The sequence below is a fragment of the Ischnura elegans genome, chromosome 10 (genome assembly GCF_921293095.1).
Source record: "Ischnura elegans chromosome 10, ioIscEleg1.1, whole genome shotgun sequence".
Classification (NCBI taxonomy): Eukaryota; Metazoa; Arthropoda; class Insecta; order Odonata; family Coenagrionidae; genus Ischnura; species Ischnura elegans.
The window spans coordinates 21,006,399-21,030,409 of NC_060255.1; the positions used below are offsets into that span (position 1 = coordinate 21,006,399).

The 24,011-nt window shown below is 38.4% G+C and overlaps 1 protein-coding gene across 6 annotated transcripts in view; it reads left to right on the forward strand.

The window, feature by feature from the left end:
- The window catches only part of LOC124167291 (ankyrin repeat and death domain-containing protein 1A-like), a 461,220-nt gene that overhangs the window by 377,244 nt on the left and 59,965 nt on the right, over window positions 1-24,011 (forward strand). For all 6 annotated transcript variants that reach the window (XM_046545218.1, XM_046545219.1, XM_046545220.1 and 3 more), the window contains exon 4: window positions 21,180-21,278. In XM_046545218.1, coding sequence (XP_046401174.1) covers window positions 21,180-21,278 — 99 coding nt within the window. The remainder of the gene's footprint in view (window positions 1-21,179; window positions 21,279-24,011) is intronic.

Here is a 24,011-nt window from a genome sequence, read left to right on the forward strand (position 1 = left end):
GCCAAACTTTGATGCACAGTGTAATGGTTTAAACTTAACAGTAAACTTATCATTCTTATTGTTAAACGATTTTCTGAGCTCACAAGAGCCCTCACATGTTCAACCTTTTCATTCGTTTTTGAAGTTGAAGGTCTCCCTGAGCGAGGTTCATCTTCAACGTGTTCTCGGCCTTCCAAAAATGATTTGTGCCTGCGGAAAACTTGTGCTCTTGATAAAATATGTTCCCCAAAGGCCAGTTTCAACTTTTCAAAAGGTCACACTCGCGGACTCACCTCGTTTAACACGAAAACTTTATCGCAGAACGTTGCTCTGAATTCCGATACTCCATTTTTGTAAAACACAACAAAAACACAACTTCACTGATGGCGGCGTAGCTGTGTGGAGTTGAAACTCGGGCTGAAGTAGTGAAAGGGATAAACCAATCGGTCTACTACAGACCGGTAGACACAACGTTGCCAGATCGCCCGCAGTGTTGCCAGTCTCTTTACTTTTCTCACACACCTCGTAAACATGTTTCGCTCATATGGTAGTCTGAAGTTATCTTGTGAAAATATTTTGGAGATGCATTCATCGAATATTTTTCTCAGAATGACCATTCATAACCGATTATGGTAACCGGTCAGAATGACATGGCTATAATGGGTGCCAAAATCTAATGGGATTAACTGTCTACTAGTATAAAAAGGAATTAATCGTCAGGGAAAGCATAGTTTTGGGAGAAGGTAAGGTAAAAATCATATTTCCATTTTCTTTCCATTTTTACTTCTGTAACTTTTCCAACTTATTTACAGTCGGTAGGCGTCTAAATCGAGATTCCGATTTGCACCCGTCTATTTAAGCAAGTGAGATTGTTACCACTGGCTTTGATCACTTCCAAACGTGATTGATTTCTTAGTGGACTGTATGTTAATTATTTACGATGAATTTACTATCACAATGAATTTCTTTTGCAACGATACCAGTCGAGCCATGCTGGCGTCCACTCACCGATCGCCAGCTCACGCCTCAGGCAGGCCGTAGACTCCGTCTCCCGGTGTTGCACTAGGATGATGTTATCACCTTCAAGTTCAAAGGACGACTCCACAGAACACAAATTCACCCCCGTTCCCGGAGTAAAAAAAGCATAAGAAAATCGAAAACCCAAAGTTCCGTTGCATCGCCATAAGGTGACGTGGCTCGACTTGGTGTACAAAATACACAACCGAACTGGCTTCAAAAATGAACTACGAGGGAAATTCAATAAGTAATGCAACACATTCTTTTTCATGGTCTTTTCTTATGGACATTTCTTGTGGAAGATTCTCAAACATTCCCAATTCGTCTCGAATAGTTGCATTGACTTCCGATAGTTGATTGCGCTCTACGGAGCTCTTAAAATGGCGTCCGTTACCACGGTGCGTTCCAAACAACAGGCAGTAATTAAGTTTCTTTCGGCGGAAAACCAGAGCATCTCAGATATTCACCGGCGATGGCAGCATTTTTTAAGTTATAATTAATTTGTCTTTATTGTTTTTTTTTAAATCAGGACCTTCTAAGCCACATGGCTTGTCAGAAGGTTCCGTAGTATTCATACCAGCGGCATGTTACGTAGTGGAAAATAATATTAACATACATAAAATAGAACTCAAAACACATCTCATTGGAAAAAGAAAAACCTGCAACATGAATACATATGCCATAGTATAATATAATATTGCAATTATATAAGTAAAAAAATTCACAATGATCACAGAAATGTAACATATTCATAAATAAAGTGCTTAGTTTTAAGGGATTACAAATTCACAATATCATTAATTAACCACTCCTTGATACTTTTTTGTGAAAAAATATACATTTGCCTTATATAAAAATATACCCCAGATACTTCTTTGTGTAAAAAGTGATCTGATAGTGGAAAAAAGCATAGTAAGTCGTTTGGCAATGCGTTTTCCATCATCGCCGCTACGGAGATGATGAAAGAATTATCGATGCAGTACGACGTTTTTTCCGATATTGACCGGTGGAATGGTACCTTGCAAGTCTACAGGCCCTCACTTGAAGGTGGGGTCAAGCGAGATTATTGAATTGAATGGAGATTATGTTAAAAATAGTGATGTGTAGCTAAAATATCGGGGAAATTTGTAATATGTATAATAATAATGAAGAAATTTTCTTTTGGAACATCCATGATTAAAGCACAAATGGTAATATCCACACTATTTTATTTATCACTTAACCGACCATGGTTTCGACCCTTGGTGTCATTTTCAGAGGGTATTATTCCACAAAATTAAGCCTGAAGCGATTTTATATGTTTCTTTTGGAAGACCTCCGTTAACATGCAGTTGCAATTAGCATTAGATGATAATCTTATAGAGGTATACATTTGCATAATAGTGCCTATATTACCCAGGAAACGCTATGCGGACCTGACTACTCTTTTTCTCCAATGTTTTTTTATTCTTTAAATTTTGCCTAGGGAAGATATCCGCAACACAAAGCTTCCGGATGAAGTTCCAGTCTAACTGGATTCCAATCTCCGGAAAAAAAACTAATCGTGAGAAATGTACTAAGAATCCTCGTCCCTCTTGGGGAGTAAACAGTATCTGCAATGCAAATCAAATAGGGATTCTACCTTGAATCAAGTTCTGGGAAACTACACAGGAACCAAGAATTGCTTTTAAAAAAACACACGTGCCTACCTCAACTTGCCAGACATGTTCAAATAATGGGAGACGACTAAAGGCCGTACTGGTTCTCGCTGGAAAATACTGGTCCTCAGTAAAACTGATGAAACGGATAGTTGAAATTCTCCAATTGACGACAGCCGGAAGCTCAAATACCGTTTCAATAAAAGAGAGAAGAAATAGTGATTTCACTATTATAATTCATTTTCGGGTGTACGTCTGCGTGCTTAATATTTAACTCAACGTTGAATTAAATATTAAGCACGCAGACGTACACCCGAAAATGAATTATAATAGTGCATCTAATCGCTGCGAAAACCTTAAAACTAAAAATAGTGATTTCGTTCAAATGTGCATTACAATGTTTTTATAGAATAAAACACGAGAATCTGTGGACGCTTCGTGATAAGGAAGATAATGAGAGAGAATTTTAAGAGTAAAGATTGTGAATCAAATAAAGAAAGGGGAGTTAAATCAAACTTGCACAAATGAAACATCCAATAATTCATGATGTCATTAAATGTACCATTCTAAGGGTAATAAATCGGAATAGCATTGAAGACAAAATTGTAATAATATATGCTGATTCAATCAAACTGCCATATTATCTTGAGTACGGAAATAAAACAATCATTATACGATGGTCTTTCAAGAATAAAATAGTAAGATTCTATAATTTAAAATGTATAGTAAATGAATAAAGTACTTATTTATTCAATGCAGTCCAAATGAGCACGAGGCAAATTAAAGAGGACTCACAATAAAAAAGAAAATAATTTACTAGCATTAAACAGAACATAATTAACAATGAACAAAATAATATTCAATTGTAGTTACAAAAATAACAAACAATGGTAGACGCCATAGAGTGGCGCGAGGAGATATATATGTTGAGAAAATATCCGATTTTATCAGGCATAAATACTCAATATAATGAGAAACATTTATGCCAGTCTTTGATCAGGTACACTGAAGCTACTTTGAAATAATCTAAGGGCGCATAAATAAAAATCAGCGGGTAACACCGACCAGTGGAAGGGATTAAAAAGATGGGAGAAAAACAGAAAAGCAAATATTCAAATATTTTACAAAATCATTTTACCATAGAATAAAGGAGTGCGCTGCTGATATGCTCTATGAACATAAAAATTTATTTACAGATAATAGCTTTAAGTTGCAGTGTTATGATATAAGCCAGATAATTCATTAAGTCTTAATGCTATTTCTTTGGCAATAATAGAGTCATTTTCAATTTAGCAAGTTAGTTTGCCTTCCGCCGCAGCAGTGATTGGCAAATACTTAAGAAAGAATAGTTTTAATACACCAAAGTTTTATTTTATAACGGTGCTTATACTGTAACTCCGTATAAATTTCTATTCTCACGAAATTTATAATCTAGTCGCAATCAAGATAGTTATCATAATATCCTAATAAATTCAGCAACAAGAACCAGTATCAATTCCCTTGTGAATTTACCGGTGTCTTTACTTCCTCGACGTGGATACAAGGAATCTCTGAAAAGGAAAATTCACGCCTATTGAGTTTATAAATTATCTTACTCCAAATTGCTATGGACTTATAGAGCATCAGTGTTGATCCAAATAGTTTTATAATGTAATATCAATAATAATAATAATAGAAAAGGTGATCAATTTTTAACACTATACCACGTAATTCCCTACTGAACTTCGTGTTTTACAAAAATGAGGACGAAGTCAAAAAGCAAAATTTCACGAAACATAATTTGCAATGTTTACTTTATTCTGATTTCTTAAACAGCTATGGGGAAAATTATCCTTAAAAACCTTCAATTAGATTTGAAGCTTAGCCTATGTGCATTCAAGCAAGTCTCCCATTCAGCTCATCAACTCGGAACATGACATCTTGAGGATAAATAGCAATTTAAATAACATCGGCAATCACTCTTCCACGCAATCAAATGGTCAGAGCTAAAAAGCAGCAGTAGAAGGGCGTTTGGAGAAGATTAGATAGGGTGGCAGTGAAAGAACTTCTACGAGGTGCCAAGACGCCGGGAAATTAATTGAAGAGTTGGGCAACAGGAAAAGGGCTGGACCGAAGGTAGCATTGAGAAGAGAGAAAGCGAGGAATGACATTAAAAAATTGTCTTGAATGGCTGAGATTTGGCCTTTTGCTGGAGACAGCATACACCGACTTCACCAATTGAAATTCTACTCTCGATTGTGATAGATAGCGGGTCTTGGTAGCCTAGCGGGTATAGCGCTTGACTGCTGATCGAAGATTTTTTAGATTTCAGCGCAGTTTCAAGGAGCAAATTCACTTAATAATAGATAAAAAAAACCATAATGCATTGCTAAATTTTATAAGCTGTGAAATTTTCAATTTTCATGATATTTTTTCCACGAAATTGATATTTTCATTAACTTTTATGTGGATTTTAAGAACCAGAATAGCGTCAAAATTCATTTCCGTGCATGCAATTTCCTGAAATTTTTCGGAGGAGGGGCCCCTAAGGAGGTCCCCCCCCGGTAGGGAGGGGCCATCATGAGCCCTAGCCGATGGCCCCAAATCACTCAAGACCCCCCCTGACTCCAACCCCCACAAATCCAAGTCTACGGATTGAATGACTGAATGTTATTGAATTTAAGTATGCAGTTAATTTATACTTCCTCATACCAAGGTGATTCATGAATGTTAAAAATTTTATCGATTGTAGCGCTGAAGAACTGCATGGAAAAGCATTGCCTATGTTTAAAAAATTCTTGAATGACGACGAGAAGAGACATTACTAGCATTCTAAAGGGAGAAAAGTAGAAAGCATTCTACGCCAACGCAAAAAAATATTAGGCAAATAATTTCTGATCGCCGTGTTCTCGGGTACAGAAAACTGGTATTTTACCCTGAAAAATTGTAACATTGCCATTTACTTTACTCGTAGATGATGGATAACTACCTTACATAAACAGAAATACTTCGGCGATTCAGGTAATCAGGTAAAATACCTGTAAGTGCTCAGATATTAACATATTGAATTGAATCTAATTGAATATCTGAGGTGAATAGGACTATTGAATTTTTAGGGTTTAAGAATCACCTTTTATAGCAAAATGTATTTCACAAGTCAGACGAGTCTGCTGCTGGCCCCGGAGACCCTCTCACTACCTGAATCCTCGAGCGACTGCCGTGCGCGAGCACGCGCGCGCCTATATGCGGTGGTCGCCAACATGGCCGACTCCTACATATTCAGCGGGCACGGCCCGAGAGGGCAAGTCGGCAGGATTCAGGCTAGAGGGTATCCAGGACCAGGTCACGCTTTGTGACTTAACTTCTTTTATTAATGTTTCACAATACATATCAATTAACAAAGGATTTAGGTGAAATACACACGATTGTCCGCGGCGTAGAGCATGGAGAGCCACAGTGCTGTCAACATACATTTCAACAACAATATTGGTTAAATTCAAAGCATTTAAGAGGTCAAGTGCCTTCTGTAGACCCACAATGGCAGCAAATATTTCACACGCGTTAATAGAGGATAGCACAGGGATTGGAAAAGATTGGTTAATTTGCCATTCGGGTATTATTACACCACCTTGACTTAAGGTTGCGTCGGTATACACTGTGACCGCGCCCGTTGGCCGCGGTAGGGACACCACTTTATCGAAAAACTGAGAGGGCATAAGCTTTAACCACCACGAGTTATCTCGTCTAAACACCATGGTTATAAGCAGTGTGGGGAGTCGTAACACCCAACCAACCCATGCAAGGTACCCCGCCGCCTTCGGGATATCTTGCTGCCGCAACTTGGGCATAATTGGGATTAATTGTAGTACTCTCTTCTTAGCACTTGGTGTCAACTCGAGGGTCTGATGATCAGTATTTATAATCACTCCTAAGTATTTAAGTTGTTTTGTTAGACCCAAATGTGATTTTCGTTGGTTAATGGTAATACCAAGGGTATTCGTCAAGAAATTTACAATATCGTTTGGATAGAACACTTCACTAGAATACAGTAACCAGTCGTCAAGATAACAAATAACATGTACATTAAAATTTTGAAATATAATCTGCGCACAGTCTTCCGCCCATCGCTGCAAAATGGCGGGACTTAAGGAATGGCCCATCGGCAACCTCGTGAAGGCAGAAGTCTCGTTCTTATATCTGATGCCATAAAATCTCCAATGCTTACAATTAATTTGGATCTGGTAGAAGGCAGAGGACAAGTCTAATTTTGCAAGGTAAGCATGTCTAGGGATGTTTGCCAGAGATTTCCCGGGACCCAGCAGCGAAAATTTTGGTGTAACATAAAATTTGGTCCACGGGGAAAGATCATATATCATGCGCACTTCACTGATTGATTTGGGGATTAGAAAACACTTGAATGAACATTTTATCACCCATTTAACAATAATGCCAGCATCTAGTAAGCCTTTTAAGTAGGTGTCCATGGCTTCACTTGTTTTGGTGCGAAAAGAAACATACGGAGCGTCCGTTGGTTTTGGGAGATGGGCACCGGTTTGGGATATCATTGAATTCACATGGTTATTGTAAGTATATGGTTTAATGGGCTGCACTGCGGGTACAGTTTCCGGACTTACGATTATTTCCGCGTCGATCTGGCCTTCTTCCGGCTCGGGTAGATCCGTGAAATCCTCCGGCTGCGGGTCGGGGATTCCTCGCGGGATTTGCCAGAGTCGGACATCACTGTCAAAGTCGTCCTCCGGCTCTTCTTCACCTTCGTCGAGGCTGCTGTCATCCTCCTGCGTGGAGACCTCTGACTGCGTATCGGGGATCGACTCGGTGTCCTCTGACTCGGCTGAGTTGATCCACTGGAGCATTGCATTTTCATCCATGTTGAGCTCCCTTTCCTCGAGGTGAAGGCTGGGGCTCCTAGGAGCGCCTTGATCCTCTCCCCCGGCGTTGCCCTCCACCACGCCGGGGTGCCTGGTAAAAGGGCTGCGTGGGAGGCTGGAGCTGCTGGTTGGAAGGTGGTGGGCCTTTCCAGGGGCCTGAGAAGGCGGCTTGCGGTGGCGGCTGCGATTGTTGGAACCCGGGCGGAAGTCTCAGGAGTTCGCTGGGTACCCCCGGCGCCAGGCGCAGGGCGTCGGGCCAACCCATGGTAGCGACCGCCAGAAGCAGCCTACCACGATTATATACAGCGTTTTTTAACGGGTTGCTAAGGGTTTCCCAGTCTGCTGCCACCGTTAGGGTAAACTCTACATCATGAAAATCTCTGGATCTAAATTTAGTAGAATTTTTGTAAGTTTTTAAGGTAGAAAATAGCTGAAGTACCTCTTCGTCGCCTGGAGGTTCCAGGCCAGGAGTTGCTGCAGGCCGCAGGTTTTCCCATGTGTTGTTCTCTGCTTGCGGGGCCTGGGGTTGAAGAGTGGCTATTATTTCTACGAGTCGCTCGATAGTTTGACTCATTTGTTGGATCTGCGCCTCCATTTCAGGTGTGGATTCTTCGGATACCGTGGTGAGTTCTAGGACAGTCCTTTCGTATTCCTCGTCTATCGCGAACAGGTCCTCCGATGCTGGGTCTCCTTGTGAACGGGTACGCATTAATCACTGTACTGGCTTACTTAGCACTTTCACAATAAATTTAGACTCGTGTGACATTAAGTGACTACATATAATTTGGGCTTTTTTTTGACACCGCGCCCAAAATATTTCGACTCTGAGATGGTGCTCAAAACACTATTACTACTGTATAATGAGTAATTTTTAATAAATATGCATTTATGAAGAAAAAAAAGAATATTTTAACCAATATCATGAAAATAGCTTAAAGAGTAGATTTTTTTAAACGTTCAAACTTGAGTCTATATTTTTGGTACGGACAACATGCCTAATGCGTAGACCTCGCATGGTTTATGTTTGCTAAAACTCTTTTGAGACCGTCTTGTACGTGTAGATGAACCAGAAGTCAAATGACGTCACCAACTCATGAAAAATGGGCGCAACTTTCGCGTTTTCCAGTTTTAAAATTTAAAAAAATATGGCTGAATGGGGACGATGTGTCGTCGTGACTAGTTTTTCCCTTCCATCTACCAAATTCTTCTGGTGAATGGCGATTTTTTGGTTAGAGAGAACAAATCCATTAGGAGTTCAAAAGTAAACCAATGGGGGAATTTTGAGTGAAGGGAAAAAAGTAGAAAGCATTCCACGCCAACGCAGAAAAAGATGAGACAAAAAATTTTCAGGAACAAGATGAGATAAAACACAACCACTTAAGGGAGGAGTTCTCTGCTGAAAAAAGTAGGAAAGAACTTACGGAAAGAGATTGTTGGTAGGAAGGAGGAACAGTGCAAATACCCGTCTCTCCAAGGTTCAAAGGTCATATTAAGTTTAAACTAACCAGACTACCAATGGAATAGCATTGGAAAATGCGTATATTTTCAACACATTAGTAAAACGAAAAGCCTATATCTGTGATCGACTTCTCTACGAAGTTAGTTACATTTAAAAATTATGGCTTTTTCGCTGAAATGAATTTTAATAATGAGAGTATGATAACCTCCTTTTAATTAACTTTCACGATTAAATAAGCATAAGCCTTTTTGAAAAATAATTTAACTTATATTTTTCGTTTTTATGACCAAATTTTTTTAGGAAATTCGGAATGATATACATTTTCGGCAAAATTGTCTGAATATGAGTCGAAGAATTTCGGTTGAGGTGAGGGAGCTATCAAATTATCTTCTAACAAAGTAAATGGCAATTTTACAATTTTCAGTAAAAAAACACCACTTACCTGTACTCTAGGTAATCAGAAATTCAGAGCCAGTAAAGAAACTGAAAAATTATACTCGTACTTCTCCTGGTTATCGGAGAATTATTGAAATAAAGGCAAAACTTTCCAACGAAAAAGCGTTCGTTCCATTCATTTCTTCAGCACTACATTCGACAAAAAATGTAAACATTAGTGAATCTCCTAAGTCTGAGAAATTAAAAGTTTAGTTTACAAGTACAAGCTTAAAATCAATGTCCAATATATTCTAATTCCTTTTGCTTTCAACCAAAAAAAACACAATAAATATGACAAAGCATATGACAAAGAACGATTTTGAGCACTTTCACCACGCTTCTATTCAGATTGACATATTTGTAATGAGAACGTTAATAAAATACGATAAATATAAAAAATAAAGCATTTTGGGTAAAATTTAAGCGTCAAGAAGATGCGGCTAGAGTCGACCATGAACAAGAGTTTTTTAAACCCACTACCCAAACTAAACACCGAGATACTGGCAAAAAAATGAGCATAAATAACGAGTTTCCAAGAATCCATTGGAAGTAACGAGCATTAAATCCATAGGAGCACTTTAAACCGAAAGGAATCAGTAAAGTAAGTTTTACGCGCAAAAACTCTCATTGCTGGCATTTCTGAGAGAGGATTACGTTTTATTCATGAAGTGAAGTCGTGTAGGAGATGAAACAATTAGTACGAAAAGTTGGATGCAAAACGTTGCGCCATAAAAAGGGTGCATCATGTATGCAAACGAAGGGAAGGATGACCTTTTCCTCTTTGCATAAGATACTTTGTTTTCCAAGTAAGTTCTAACTTCATTTTAGGTATTCACGCTAGCAAGTACGCCATTATCTCTCCATAGCACATTAGAGGAAAACGGATACTACAGATAGGACATCAGGAAGAGAATTTCGTTAGCAAATGAGGCGTTCATAAACAGGAAAGATCTTACGAAAGGATCGTTATGTTAAAGTTTAAAATAAGGTTATTGAAGAGTTTGATCAGGAGTGTGGCGATTCACGGCGCGGAAACGTGGACACTCAGGAAGGAGGACGAGAGAAGACTGGAGACGTTCGAGATGTGGCTGTGGAGAAGAATGGAGAAGATGAAGTGGACGAAGAGGAAGAGGAGCAAAGAAGTGTTGGACATGGTGGGTGAGGAGAGGCAGCTTTTAGATGAGATACGGAGAAGACAGGAGGACAAGACGACTTTTTATTTACGGAAGGTATGGATGGAGCGAGTACTCAGCGGGGATGTGATGTTGAAAACAGTGAGGGTAGAATGTTGGGTAAACGAGGGAGAGTAAGGAAGAGAATAGGATTTTTAGATAGAATGAAATGGGGTAGGCCTTATTATGAATGGACGAGGAAATCCTAGAGGACTGCCGGAATGCTTCGTGAATGCTCCATGAAAGTCTACCTTAATGAGTAGAATTCTTTAATAAAATTTAGAAAATTATGGGGTAATTTTGCTCATAATAAAGCCAGCTATATTTGGTTTCTTGTGGTAAATTTAGGTGCTGTATGTCCCTTAAAACGAGAAACAGGTTCAGGTCCTTCCTTAAGAAACAGGATCTTCCTTATCATCATCATCATTACCTAACAGTCCTAAGATTAGTTTGACCTAGATCTCCTCTCGCCTATCCGTTAGCCTTTCAATTGCGACGTATTTATTTTCTTTACTTCTTTTATAATCTTAATTTATAATAATAATAATCATGATAAACAAGGATTAAAACGTTAGATTTATGCGATTTGAGCTAGTAGAATAATTCGAAATGTTGCGTTACCGAAGAATGGTGAAGGTAACATGAATCAACCGAGTAAGTAATGAGGGACTGCTATGAAACTTGGGAGAAAAGAAAAGTATTCTAAAACCTTAAGGGGAAGACGGTAGAACTTATTTGACCACATAGTAACACATGATAAAAACGATCGTAGAAATACAAATGGATTAGGGAGAAGGGAAATGGACGGCCAATAATGAGCTACATAGGACAGATTATAAAAGAAGTAAAGAAAATAATACGCCGCAATTGAAAAGCTAACGGATAGGTGAGAAGAATGGAGATCTAGGTCAAACTAATCTTAGGACTGTTAGGTAATGATGATGATGATAAGGAAGAACCTGTTTCCTAAGAAAGAACCTGTTTCCTAAGAAAGAACCTGAACCTGTTTCTCCTTTTAAGGGACAAGCAGCTCCTAAATTTACCACAAGAAACCAAATATAGCTAGCTTTTTTTAGGAGTAAAATTACCCCACAATTTTCTAAGCGATTAGAGTTCACATTGCTGAAATCTTTTCCACCGCACAAAGCGTCGATTCGGGCGAGCTTTTCTCTCTCGACTCCAACGAACCATCGGGCTGCCCCGCATATACGTTGAATCCATGCATTAGAGTTGAAAAAAAAAGAAAAGCAGCGAATAGATGGCGGGCTGCAAATGCACAATTTGCAATTCATGCTTGCCGCTTGGATCCCCTCTGACGCCTGCTCCCTCCAAAAAGGGCCAGCCGGTGTGGTGATGGGATGCTTTGACCCATGGGATAGCTCCATTCACAAAAGCATCGGCATTATTCATTCAGGCCTCATTTTGTTCCGTTCATGCATGCGTGTTCCTCGGTCACGGAGGATAATAAAATTGCACCCACGGGAACACTGACGTCGCTTCTTTTTCCTAGCGTTCCCATTTCAGCCATATTGCACTCTCATTTCGAATTCCTCCCCGTAAAATCGGAATACTTACAACCCATCTCGCGAACAGCATTTGATATACAATTCCACGGATATTACAAAAGAGGATCCTCAATTCGGCCTCTAAATGTTTTGTCAACCTCATTTAAGTTTTTAAATGGGTTTACAAAATTCGCCATTCGCGTCGCTGACGGACAAAGTGATCCGAGTTTAATGGGGAAAAGTAGGTATAATTAGGGGTGTTAACCCAAATTTGTGTACGTAAGGACATATTCACACACAAGGACGTAAGGACATTCATAACATTTCAAATCTAATCCTTGAAACTGTAAACAATATACTGCAAAACATTGGAATAAAAGTGGATCGCATTGCACTCATCACCGCGCCGCGGACATTTTTGAAAACCGATTACAATGCGACCGAAGTGGCAAGAGAAATCAGCCTGAAATTGGGCCTCCTCTATGCACTCCCTTTGTAAAATTCCTACATAACAAGTGATGTGAAATAAATTGTCAGCGACGGGTTCCATCAGCATATTATTAACATATTTTATTTAGCTTATTTTTCAATACTTAAATACACCAATGCATGAAGTTAGACTTGAAAAAATGTTTGACTCAGTCGGGACTCAAACCCGGATTTCCCGATTGCCGGTCAGGCGTGTTAGCCAGTTACACCACCAAGCCGTTTTATCAGAGGGAATTTGGAGATGGGTTTCACCCAAGGAAGTTTTAAATATCTGGAGGGGGCGCCACTGGTTTTGAACGTGGAGCGAAGTGTGGCAGGAATGGGGGTGCTTGGGTAGGATAGCCACGCCCACTTACACCAAAACATTGACGATCCCACTAGGGTCAATGCTTACTATTTGGTGAAATTTTTGGTCATAACTCGTTAATACATTAAAATAACTTATTGAACGCACAATTTTAACCTTCTTTCATACTTCGCTGTTAGGCTTCTCGAAGTTATGATTCAAACTTCTTTTTCAAAACAGGGAAAAATTATTACCAATCTCCACGGTTACGTTGTACAACTGGCTCAGCTATAAATAAAATTTTACGAGAGTAAACTAGTCATTTACCTGCACTTATACTGGTATCTAATTTTATTATAACCATCGGAAATCTAACAAATACAGTAATAAAGTATATTTTCAAGGATATTCCCACTAGTAAAGTGGCTAACAGACATACAGTTTATACATTAATAGAAGTATCACGAATGATGGGAAAAATTCGATGACAATCACCGGCGAAATACTAGTGATTATATGGTAGCATTTTTCACATAATGTGGTTCATTTTCAGAACAAAACTCAGCCACTTCAAAATATCAATCGGAGACTAAGTCCAAAAATTGTCAAACCAAGATGGCGGAACTTTGACCACTCTAAAAACTCTGAAACAGCGCCTCCAGGTATTTCGATACCTCCACTACATAAACGCTCAACAATCGCCCACGGTGGGCAATTGTTGAGCGTTTACGTAGTGGAGGTATCGATTTAGAACTTCAGTTTACCGAACAAGGTGTTGGTCACAAGTCCACATTGTGGCACATGTGGCGGAGGTCGGACTTATTAAGCCACTGTCGGAGTGAAAAACCCTACTTTGTCTCTAAATTCGGCGACAACGAATTTCAAAGCACTGCATGAAATAAGTGACTTTGCACGTAGTCACGCACACGGGTGCGAAGTTATTCTTTTATGCCGAACTTCTTCCTTTGGTATTCATCAATAGTTTGCACCTGGGTTGTTCAGTACCTATTTAGATGTCCTAAAACTTTTCCCCAGGCATCCTTTGCATGCGCGGAACAGTAATGTGAAATCTCAAAATCAAAACTTCGACTTAGCCGAAAACAGACGAAAAGTTTAGAAATTATATGTTTTAATTAAGGACCTTTCATCTCTCACTAAATAGATCAGAAGAAGCTTAGATATAATCCAACTCGGGTAAACAATATTGGGACAATAATAAGAAATTCCAAACTTCAACACGTCGTTGAAGAAAGGCCAAAAATTGATTTCTCATTCACGGATGCTTTTCTGGAATTTATATGCATTTTTTACAATTTAAACGATCAAATTTGATGGGAAATCATCTAACTCTGACTCCCCACCTGCTTTTCACTCCCTACTTTCATAATTACCTACATGGCAAGAATATCACAAAAAAAGGAAAACGGATATATATAATACTCACTAATTATTATCGCGTAATAACTTTCAAAATTATGTTTGAATAACATAAGTTTGAAATAATAATTTTATTCCGAATACCTCCCTATCAATTCATCAATAATAAAAAAGGAAAGATGCTCATTAAAAGAAGATGAAGGGTATCTGACAGCTTAGATGCATAAAGACGCTTATAAAATTTAATTGGGGTCCATTTATAATAAGATTACGCACTATTCTTTCACAAAATCTCTCAGAATATGAATTTCCTCTGGCGACCACAAAGCCCCAAACGAAAAGTTGAAACAGATATAAAATATGATCGTTCTTTAATGTCATAATTACTGCCAGTAGATATTTAACAATAAAATCTAAAATAAAAAATTATACACGAAAAACCGTCTCAGCCTCAATCACAGAGCGACACAAAATCAATTCAACCGCATTTGCAACATAAAAAATTCAAGACCCTAAAAAAACTGTTTCCGAGCGACACTCAACATTCATTCGTTGAAATAGTCCAAGAAAATTAAATAAATGTTTTTGCAGTGAACAGCTTTGAAGTTTAATTCCGAAAATTAAATGAAAATAAAGATGTTCTCGCACTGAAATCCAACATAATTAACCAATTTCAAGTCCTGTATAGAAAATTAAATACAGTGGCGTAACTATGGGGGGATGTATCCCCCCTCAAAGCCTCAGATAAATCAAAAAATATTTTAAAAATCTTGTCTGGATTTGATATATAATAACTGTATCTGCTTAAAGTTGAATTTTACATGCCAAAATTATGTAAAATTAATATTCACGCATTTTTTTCAAAATTTTTCCTGACCTCCTTGTTTCCTGGTGGACTAGCCCCCACTAATCCCTCTCATCCCCCCCAAAGCCCGATCATCCCACCCAAACTTTCTTATAAAATACCTTGGAGTTCAAGGCAAAATTATGATGATTTTCAATATGAGATAATTATGGTTTCGTAAAAAACGGGCTTTGCGCTGAGCTAATATCCGATTTCAGTAATTTTGTCCTTCACTATTTAAAAATCCCAGGTTTTCAATTCCAAGGCAATTATTTTCATGATAGGTTACCCCAGATGAAGCAAAGACAAATTAACATCACCCATTCAGAGTTTTCCCACACGTTGCCAGAATATAATCCGAGCTAAGCATATTTCCGAAGGGTTTAGAAATATAAGGAACCATTCATGGAAGACAGGTTGTCCTTTACCTTCAATATAATTTTTTGATATCTTTCGTTTAAAGGAAAAATCAAATTCTTATAAAATTTTAACAATTTTCCGTACATATATTCAATATTAAAGTCTTGAGATATTCTTCCGCCTTGTTAATAAATGGACTCATCTAATGGCGAGTCCTACATGAAATCACGGTCAGGTCCTGACGTCAATCGGAAAGCAATAATCGATCATCAAAGAGAGACTTCATCACATGTTGAAAAAAGAAGTAATGATCTTTTTATCCAATTTATTATAAAATACCTAAGCAGTCCCAAGATAATTTCGTCTCATATAATGGCTTAATTTCGTTACCTGAGGCGGAGGAAACAAAAAGGACAATTTCGAGAGTTCAATAATACGGAAGGCGACATCCGGAAACACCGATATAGAATTCGAAAGAAGAGATTTGGAGGCAAATGAGGAAGTTATTGGAAGTGAAAAGGTTGAGAACGCATGAAATTGGAAAGGGCAGAATACGTTATTGGCGGGGTGAACAAAAAAAAATGCAAACAAGAGGAGGGAAATGAAGAGCGAGGAAGAAAATTGAACGCTGCATTATACTCATAAAAAATCTAATGAAGTAAAAGGAATTTCGTGAACAAAAAGGGACGAATATGCCAAGATCTTCGAGTTTTTCAATCTACTTCAAATTTTCATGATTAAAATACACACTACATAAATTGACTATGTGGAAAATAGAAATGGTGATTCGAAATTGGCATGAAAGGTGTTGCGATAACCATTTCCGTCCTTATCTTTATTAAATTTTACAAGCTGTCGGCAAAGTGGACTTTTTTGAAAAGTTTGAAACTGTCAATTCGCGAAATATTTTCTGGAGTGACCATAATTTTTTCATCCATTCCCTTTTCCATCAAATAATAATAATTCCTCAGCATAATGAGTCAACCTTCAATTCCTTTTCGCTTTTTTATCCCATTAGCCTTCCTCCACATCCCAAACCATTTTAACTTCCCCATCCCCCGTTTATCCTCTTGCGTTCACACAAACCTTTTTTTCTTTACTGATACTGGGCGAAACTTTCATGTATTTCATTATTATTATTCATGTTTACATTTGCTCTTTCCCAGTTGGTTTTCGCAGATTTTTCACGCCCCCCTTCTTGTGTGGGCGTTTTCCTTCAGTGTTTTTTTTTTTCAATAGGGACAAAAGTCAATATCCTTAGGTCTCTCCACGTTTGTTCAAATCTATCGAGTCTTAGTTAAACATGAATTTGTTCACTATGCATTTTTTGTTTTTTTAAGCATACTTCTCAGTCTCTTTTGCTATAATTTGACTTCATTCAAGTTTAAGAGTAAATTGACAATGTATTCCTGTGCAAGTATTTAATGTATGACGAAGGTTAGATGGAAGATGGGAATTTCTTGTCCGAGAGTATTGCGCTTTGCCATGCGAGCCTTCACGGCTATTGCAGGTAGCATCATTTTGCTACCTGCAATGGCCGCGAAAGCTCGGATGACAGAGCGCAAGACGCAACTGCTCCCGAAAGCCGTTGACAACAATGCATCTCGCTGCGAAAGCCTACGTTCCAAACACTTCTAGTCCCAATCTCGCCCAATAAAGACGAATTATAATTTTTATATAAACCTTCCCCTTTTACGGTTTAAATACCTATCCACCACCACCTCCTAGTAAATTTGAAAGCTGTACCATTTTATGGTTAGCGTAAACTTTCCTTCACTAAAAGAAACCCAAAATCTAATCTAAGTCTATCAAAAGGAGAAGGCATTGAAAAGCCAAAACCTGGCGATACTCTTATCAACTTACTATCGTAATATTTTCCGCTGTATCCCTCTTTTTCATTTGAGCCGGTGTGGTCGACTGGAGTTGATATTCGTGTACAGAAGCCAGCGGATCATCCCCTATATCCCATACTCTGACGGCCGAAACGAGAATCGACCGATTCGCGGGGAAATTCGAAGCGCGGAGTGGAATTTGGATCGAAAAACAGGTACCTCTTAATTGGCGAGGAAAGAGAGGGATGGATTTTCCACCGGTGCCGAGAGGCAAGATAAGGAGAGCGGCGTACGATGAGGAGATTGGATTTCATTCGACTGACAAATTGAGAAAATTAAGTTTCTTCCCCAACCCCTCTCTGGCAATCTGTTCGGATAGGCCCCCCGTGGGGATGAACTGGAATCAGTCGCGCGCGTCATCGCCCTCCGATATCATGGACTGTATTCGAAAGCTGAAATTGAAAGTGACATAGAGACACATGGCCTGTGATGAATGATATACGTACCAATATGGGAATGCATAACCGTTCGGTAACTAACGTGATTACTTCCGAACGTGAATTTTATATTTTTTTCAGTGGATTGTAATGACTTTGAAGTATAGAATCAAATACTTCCAAAAACGGATTTATCAACGACATGAAGTTTAGCCTCGCGGTATATCCCTAACCAAACGTGGGCACATACCGCATTGATTTGAGTACTCCGTTTTAACCCTAGCGTTTCGACTTATTCTGCATAGGGAAACGAAACGAAAATGTTTGGTTTCGACCCGGAGGGAAACGAAAATACGAGACCTAGATTTAGTTTCGTTTATGCACGAAATTAAAAACACTAAGGAGTTTAGTTTCGACCCGGGACGAAACTTTACTCCCGGGAATGAAGCTAAATTAAACGAAACTCGTCTGCTCAAAGTTATGTATCGATTCCAAGAGTTGAGTGGAGGGGGAAAAGAGGGAATAGTTTCGAACCATTATGTTTGACATACGTGTAGAGAGGTTAAAACATCGAGCTTAAGAATTGAATGGCCAGTTTGTGTTCACCGTACTCCTGTTAGTGGTAAAATATGACTTCCCCATGCATCTAATGGCGGTAGGCCGAACCTCTACTTCATTCAACTATACTTCGTACTCGGTAAGTGGGTCGAAACTAAACCGCTCGAAGGTGAAGCACGTGGTCCATCCGTTGCGAAACATTGTCTGCGTTTCGTTTCGTCCCAGAGTTTTAGTTTAGTTTCGACCCGAAGAAGTTTTGAATCCGATTTTGTTTCGGCCCTGAGTTTAGCTCCCCGGAATTAAATCCATATCGTCTCGTTTCGACATTTCGCTCCCGGGAACGAAACTATTGACATTTTACTGGTTTTGACTTTCGTTTATTTTCTATTGCCATCCCTGATTCTGCACGACGCTCGGAGAAAGACTCACGAAAACACAAATTCACTCCCGTCCACGGAGTAAAAACAAGAGAAAAACTACAACCGAAAGTTTAGTCACCACAAGAGGTGGCGCGGCTCAACTTTGTCATTTCAATAAACACAATGGATAAAGATATTGGAGGAGGACATAAAGCTTAGCTTGGGTAAACATGACCAACGGTTAAAGATATGCACACGCAAAAAGTTTGCGTGTAGGTATATGATATATGAGTAGTGCTGTGCGAGAGTCTCGCCTCGACGGTCGAGACGAGACTTTCATTTCTCAGCATTGTCGGGACGAGACTCTTGGCCCGGCGAGAGTCTTGGCGAGACTAAAGAGGTCTCGACCCTTCGAGACTTCTTGACACCCGTCGAGACTCCCGGACAAGGCGAAAATTTTCGATGAATACCACAATCAATAGATAATTGAGTTTAGTAAGGTATCCCTTACGACCTTTACGGATTTATTCAAAACTATAAAAATATTTTTTTCATAAGTTACCCTACACATCCATTTTTTTATGAGTGCATGATGCTAATAGAATTCCCAACGAGATATATAGAAAAGTTTTTTTTAATTTATTCCCTATCTCTATGTTAAATATTAAATTTGGAGAGTAGGTATTTAAAGTGAAATGAAGTTTTTTCCGACTTCACGGTTTATATATAAACCATTATCAGTGCATAAAATAAAAATGAGCACATGATTTTGATACATAGATATATGAAAAGGTTACATTAATGTTTCATATTACAATTATATAATAAAAAATAAATATTCAGTTGTAAATAAAAAAGAAGATATTATATAATTCTATAGAATTTTCATTTACCTATTTGAAATGTTTATTTATGGTAACTAAGTTTATGGTTACCCGTCAATTTCGTTGAGTAAAATAATAAAAAATTCTTAAATTTTCAATCTCCATCTTTTATTAAAACTATTTTTGGCTTTGGAAAGATTTAAAATTTATTTAAATAATCCTTAAGTTAAATTATTTTTAGTGCTAAAATAGAGAACTAAAATAGAAATTGTTTTAGTTGTTGGGAGGACCCGGAGGTCTCGACGGGTATCGAGAAATCTCGAAGGGGCGAGACTTCTCGAGTCTCGTCAAGACTCTGGACCCAGGCGAGACTCTAGCCGCGCCGAGAGCCTCGTCCCTACAATGCCGCGAAATGAAAGTCTCGTCTCAAGCGTCGAGACTCTCGGGTGGTCGATAGTCTCGCACAACCCTAAATATGAGGCCATTTTTTGCAGATATCAATAAATTTTGTTTCCAGCAAAATATCCCAGTTTCCAGTATTTCCAAAATGTGCAGTTTTTTTACCTGTGAATACGTCAAGTAAATTCCTTCGCCTCAAAGCGAAGGTGAAAATACGGCAGGGTGGAACTTCATAGATGCGGCCAAAGTGAGGTTTACGAACGAATAATGAAATTATTTCTTTTCAACAAAAAAAGAAACTCAAGATTTAATGGTATTTTTATGGAGTAAAGGCTGTAGAACACAACTTTTTATTTAATACCTCCGTCAAACACGAATTGATGCAAATAATATTTTAAGCTTTCTTGGCGGATTTATTCGAGTGAATTCTGTGTTTTTTAAACCGGGTTTGAAGTCTTTATGGAGGCTATCATAGATACATAAACCCGGGTCAAAGCCCAAGAATAATAATATTCCAATAAGAATAGGCATAATTATAGTTATTTTTACTCTCTATTTGAAAATAAACGACAATGAAACCGATGGCGATTTACGACAAGCAAGAATGAATACTTCATGTTCCTGGTAAAATGGTACAATTTCAATGTCATCCGTTTCTATACTTGAATATAATTTTATACTATACAGAGAAAAATCCTTCCACCATTTATTAAACAGAAAAATCATTATTTGACTTGGCAGCGAGAGATTCGTAAACATTGTAATGAGAAAAAATTCATCCGCTGCTATTGGATTCAGATTAAATACCCAGAAGCAAATTTTACTCGAATGGGAAATAAAACAAAAACCATTGGTTTTCCAGGCAATAATTTAAACTACAACGCCAACAAGAAGTTGATTTTAACAAACTTGAGCTGATTCATCAATCTTTAACCTTCTCACCAATTTTCACCTAGATTCACAGACATTTTTTTTCCATTCACAACCAAGTGGTAACTTAAAAGACAAATGTTAGCCTATGACATTCATGGCCTTTAATTAAGTTTGGTATGTTTATAATTTAATATGTAGAAGGACTGGTGCAAATTTGGAAGCTTGTTGATAATGTGGAAGCATAACCTTTAGAGCTTGGGAAGTACTGTGGGCTAGCGGTGACCGCATCAAATTCTTGGCCTGCTTCTTTAGTAAGCCTGTAGGAGTGGTGACAGTCAACTCGTGGTATATTATAACCTAATTTAAACATGTTTCCACTGTTGAACCACTCCCTCTATTAAAATATTTAGCATTAAATACAATTATTTGAGCTTCAGGAATTTAATGTCTTCTCTTTCTTCCTCAACAGTATGGCCGGGCTCCCATACACTGGGCATCATCGCGAGGCAATACGGAGATCATGGAAATGCTTATTGCTGCCAAGTGTGACATAGAAGCCAAAGACAAGGTGAGATCTCATCCAACTCATGAGGGATTATAACTCAACCCATGCTGGAATATAATTCAACTCATGGAGGAATATATCTTTCAAAATTAAAGTTAAATAAAATTTTGAAAATCTTTGATAAAACTCGGTTAAGTCTCTCCTCCATGAAATACTGTAGCACTTTACTTCACTATTATGTTCGTTATTACTTCAATGGATGTGTTTCTTTTCGAGTAATTTGGTTACACTTCCATTGCTATTAATCTTCACATTTTTTTCACAGTCACACTATTGTATTTCCAGTGCTACCCGGTGAATGTTAAATAAGTAATGCGAAGATGACAAACAATTAGAGAGCGTATTTAGTTTACCATGCCAACAACGCGATGATACTCAACTATGGTCACATCGCGCTGGGTCAAGGATAAAATACTCCTTAATAAGACGACAGGTTAGAGGAAGACTACGAATATAAGAGAAAAAATATGGAACCAATGTGGTGGAACCTAAGGTTAAATATTAACAAGAGCGCTGAAAAATGCAGCACAGTAGCCGGAGGCTTCCTAAGCCTCACACTGAACTCCCCAGTTATTTACTATGAACATATTATTACTATGAACAATGGAAAGCGTTAGCCAGTGAAATCTTTCTAAATATATTTTTGAAAAATAGTCCTGATACTTTTCATTCTTCGTTAGCACTACATTTAATGGAAATAAATTTTCCAACGGAAACAAAGACACACCATCGTCGAAATTAACCAATCAGACTCTTCAGGGATCCATTTTGCCTTTTAAATTTTGTTAGCATCCTAAGAGGCAGAAAGCCGCTGATGCTTATATGTATATCGAGAGTAGAAGACACGCCGCGACGAAGTTTTTCAATGGATTGCCATTTCTGACTTCAATTTGGGACGAAGCACTTAGTCCAATGGAAAAGGATATTTTACAGAAAGCCCCTTTTGTGTTCAGAGCCTTCAGGGACCCCCGCCGGATTACCCAGCACACCCAGCCTTACTCCAAACATATCCGTATCTTAGTGGCTTCAAATGGAATCACTAGTCGTTGACCTCTCCCCCGAAATAACAAACCAACTCTAAAACGAGCAGCCTCCTCGCTGATGGAAATAATCCTCCGAGGAAAAGGACGCGCCGCGGGATTAAATACATAAAAGTAAAAGAAAAAACCTTAGGAGTTCGCACTAATTGGGGTCCAACGAGATTCAAGGGATGCGGAGCGACGAGAAACGGAATGGGGGCGGTTGAGGAGGGGTAAGGCCAACCGCGCTTCTAGCCGCTCATCGCCCACGCGGAAAGATGAGAGGACAAACTCCAGGTCCGGAACGAAAGTAGAGATGAAGACAGAGTAAAGGGAGTTTAAGAGAGCTCCCAAAGATGAAAAAGATACCGAGGTACGACCGATAAACATTAAGGCGTTCCCATTAAAATAAGATAAGGAAAATGGCATCAAAAATATATTTTAAAAATTCCATACTGCATGCGTACACTTAAATGAAGCCTAGAAATAGTTATCATCCAACAACAATAAACGGTCATAGTTGTGCCAATAAATGTATATAGATTAGCGCAATGACAAAACAGATGAAGAATTACTATCTACTCGCCCAGTCTAAGAAGAAAAATACGTAATTGTTGTACAATTATGATCCCAACTGGTAAGGATTTCTCCTTAAATCACACAAAAGACACTAAAAATGCATTTGGGATGAAGAAAGGTTTATTAATTAATATTGTCAACTCCTTGTTACAATGACAGCATGTCAATGATAAGTACACCCTTACAATTCATTGTACCCAAGATATTGCTCCTGTCATACTTGAGATATATTTTATCACAGTGATATTAAATAATGTAATAGAAATATATTTATTAAAAAATAAAAGACTCTTTATGATGATACCTTATAAAAAACACGTATGTAACTACCGGATACAATAAACAAAACGGTTAACGTCATATCAGAAAGTTCAGAATAAAGCATACTTACAATGGCACATTCTCCCATCATCGTCATGGCGATTCATGCTCTGGCATGGCAATAGGAAGTTTCCAACTTCCCCAATCCAAACAAGAGGATGTAAAAGAGTTTGTAGTAAGTACATGGCAGGTCAAATAACGAGCAGCAGAAGAAGCGAGTGAGAAATAGGAGAGTGACCCAGGCGAAGAGACCCTTCTGCAATGGTAAGAAGTTGATCACAAAAATAAATTCAACATAGAAGTAAGAAAACAATTCGTTAAAACCATCAGTTGGAGCATACTTGCCCATACAAGTTAGGAGAGGATGTTGAAAGCCGCAGGGAAATCAAAGGTAGAAGATAAGAAGCGTGGCGACGTTGAATAGTAATAAAGATCAAATAGATAGATAAATTGGGAGAAGTTCAATGAACAACTGCGAGAAAAGAAATGCTTTCTGAAAACCCTGTAAAAAAGACACTGAAAACTCAATGAACCGCATGAAGACACATGAGGGTTTGAAGGAGACTATCAACGATAAGATAGAGAACAACGACAAAGGAAATATTCATATTAGACAAGTGGATCAAGTAATTGAGTATATTAAGGAAAAGAACGGAAGATACGCCAACATGCCATGAACGGCAGATACGAGAATTTAGAGAAGATCTGCGGATAAACACCAAAGAGTGTTAGCCAATGATGATTAAAACTCTCGAGCTCTAAGATCAAGGGAGCTACATCTGAGAAAACTTCAGTTCGTCCCGTAGAAAAGTTGCAA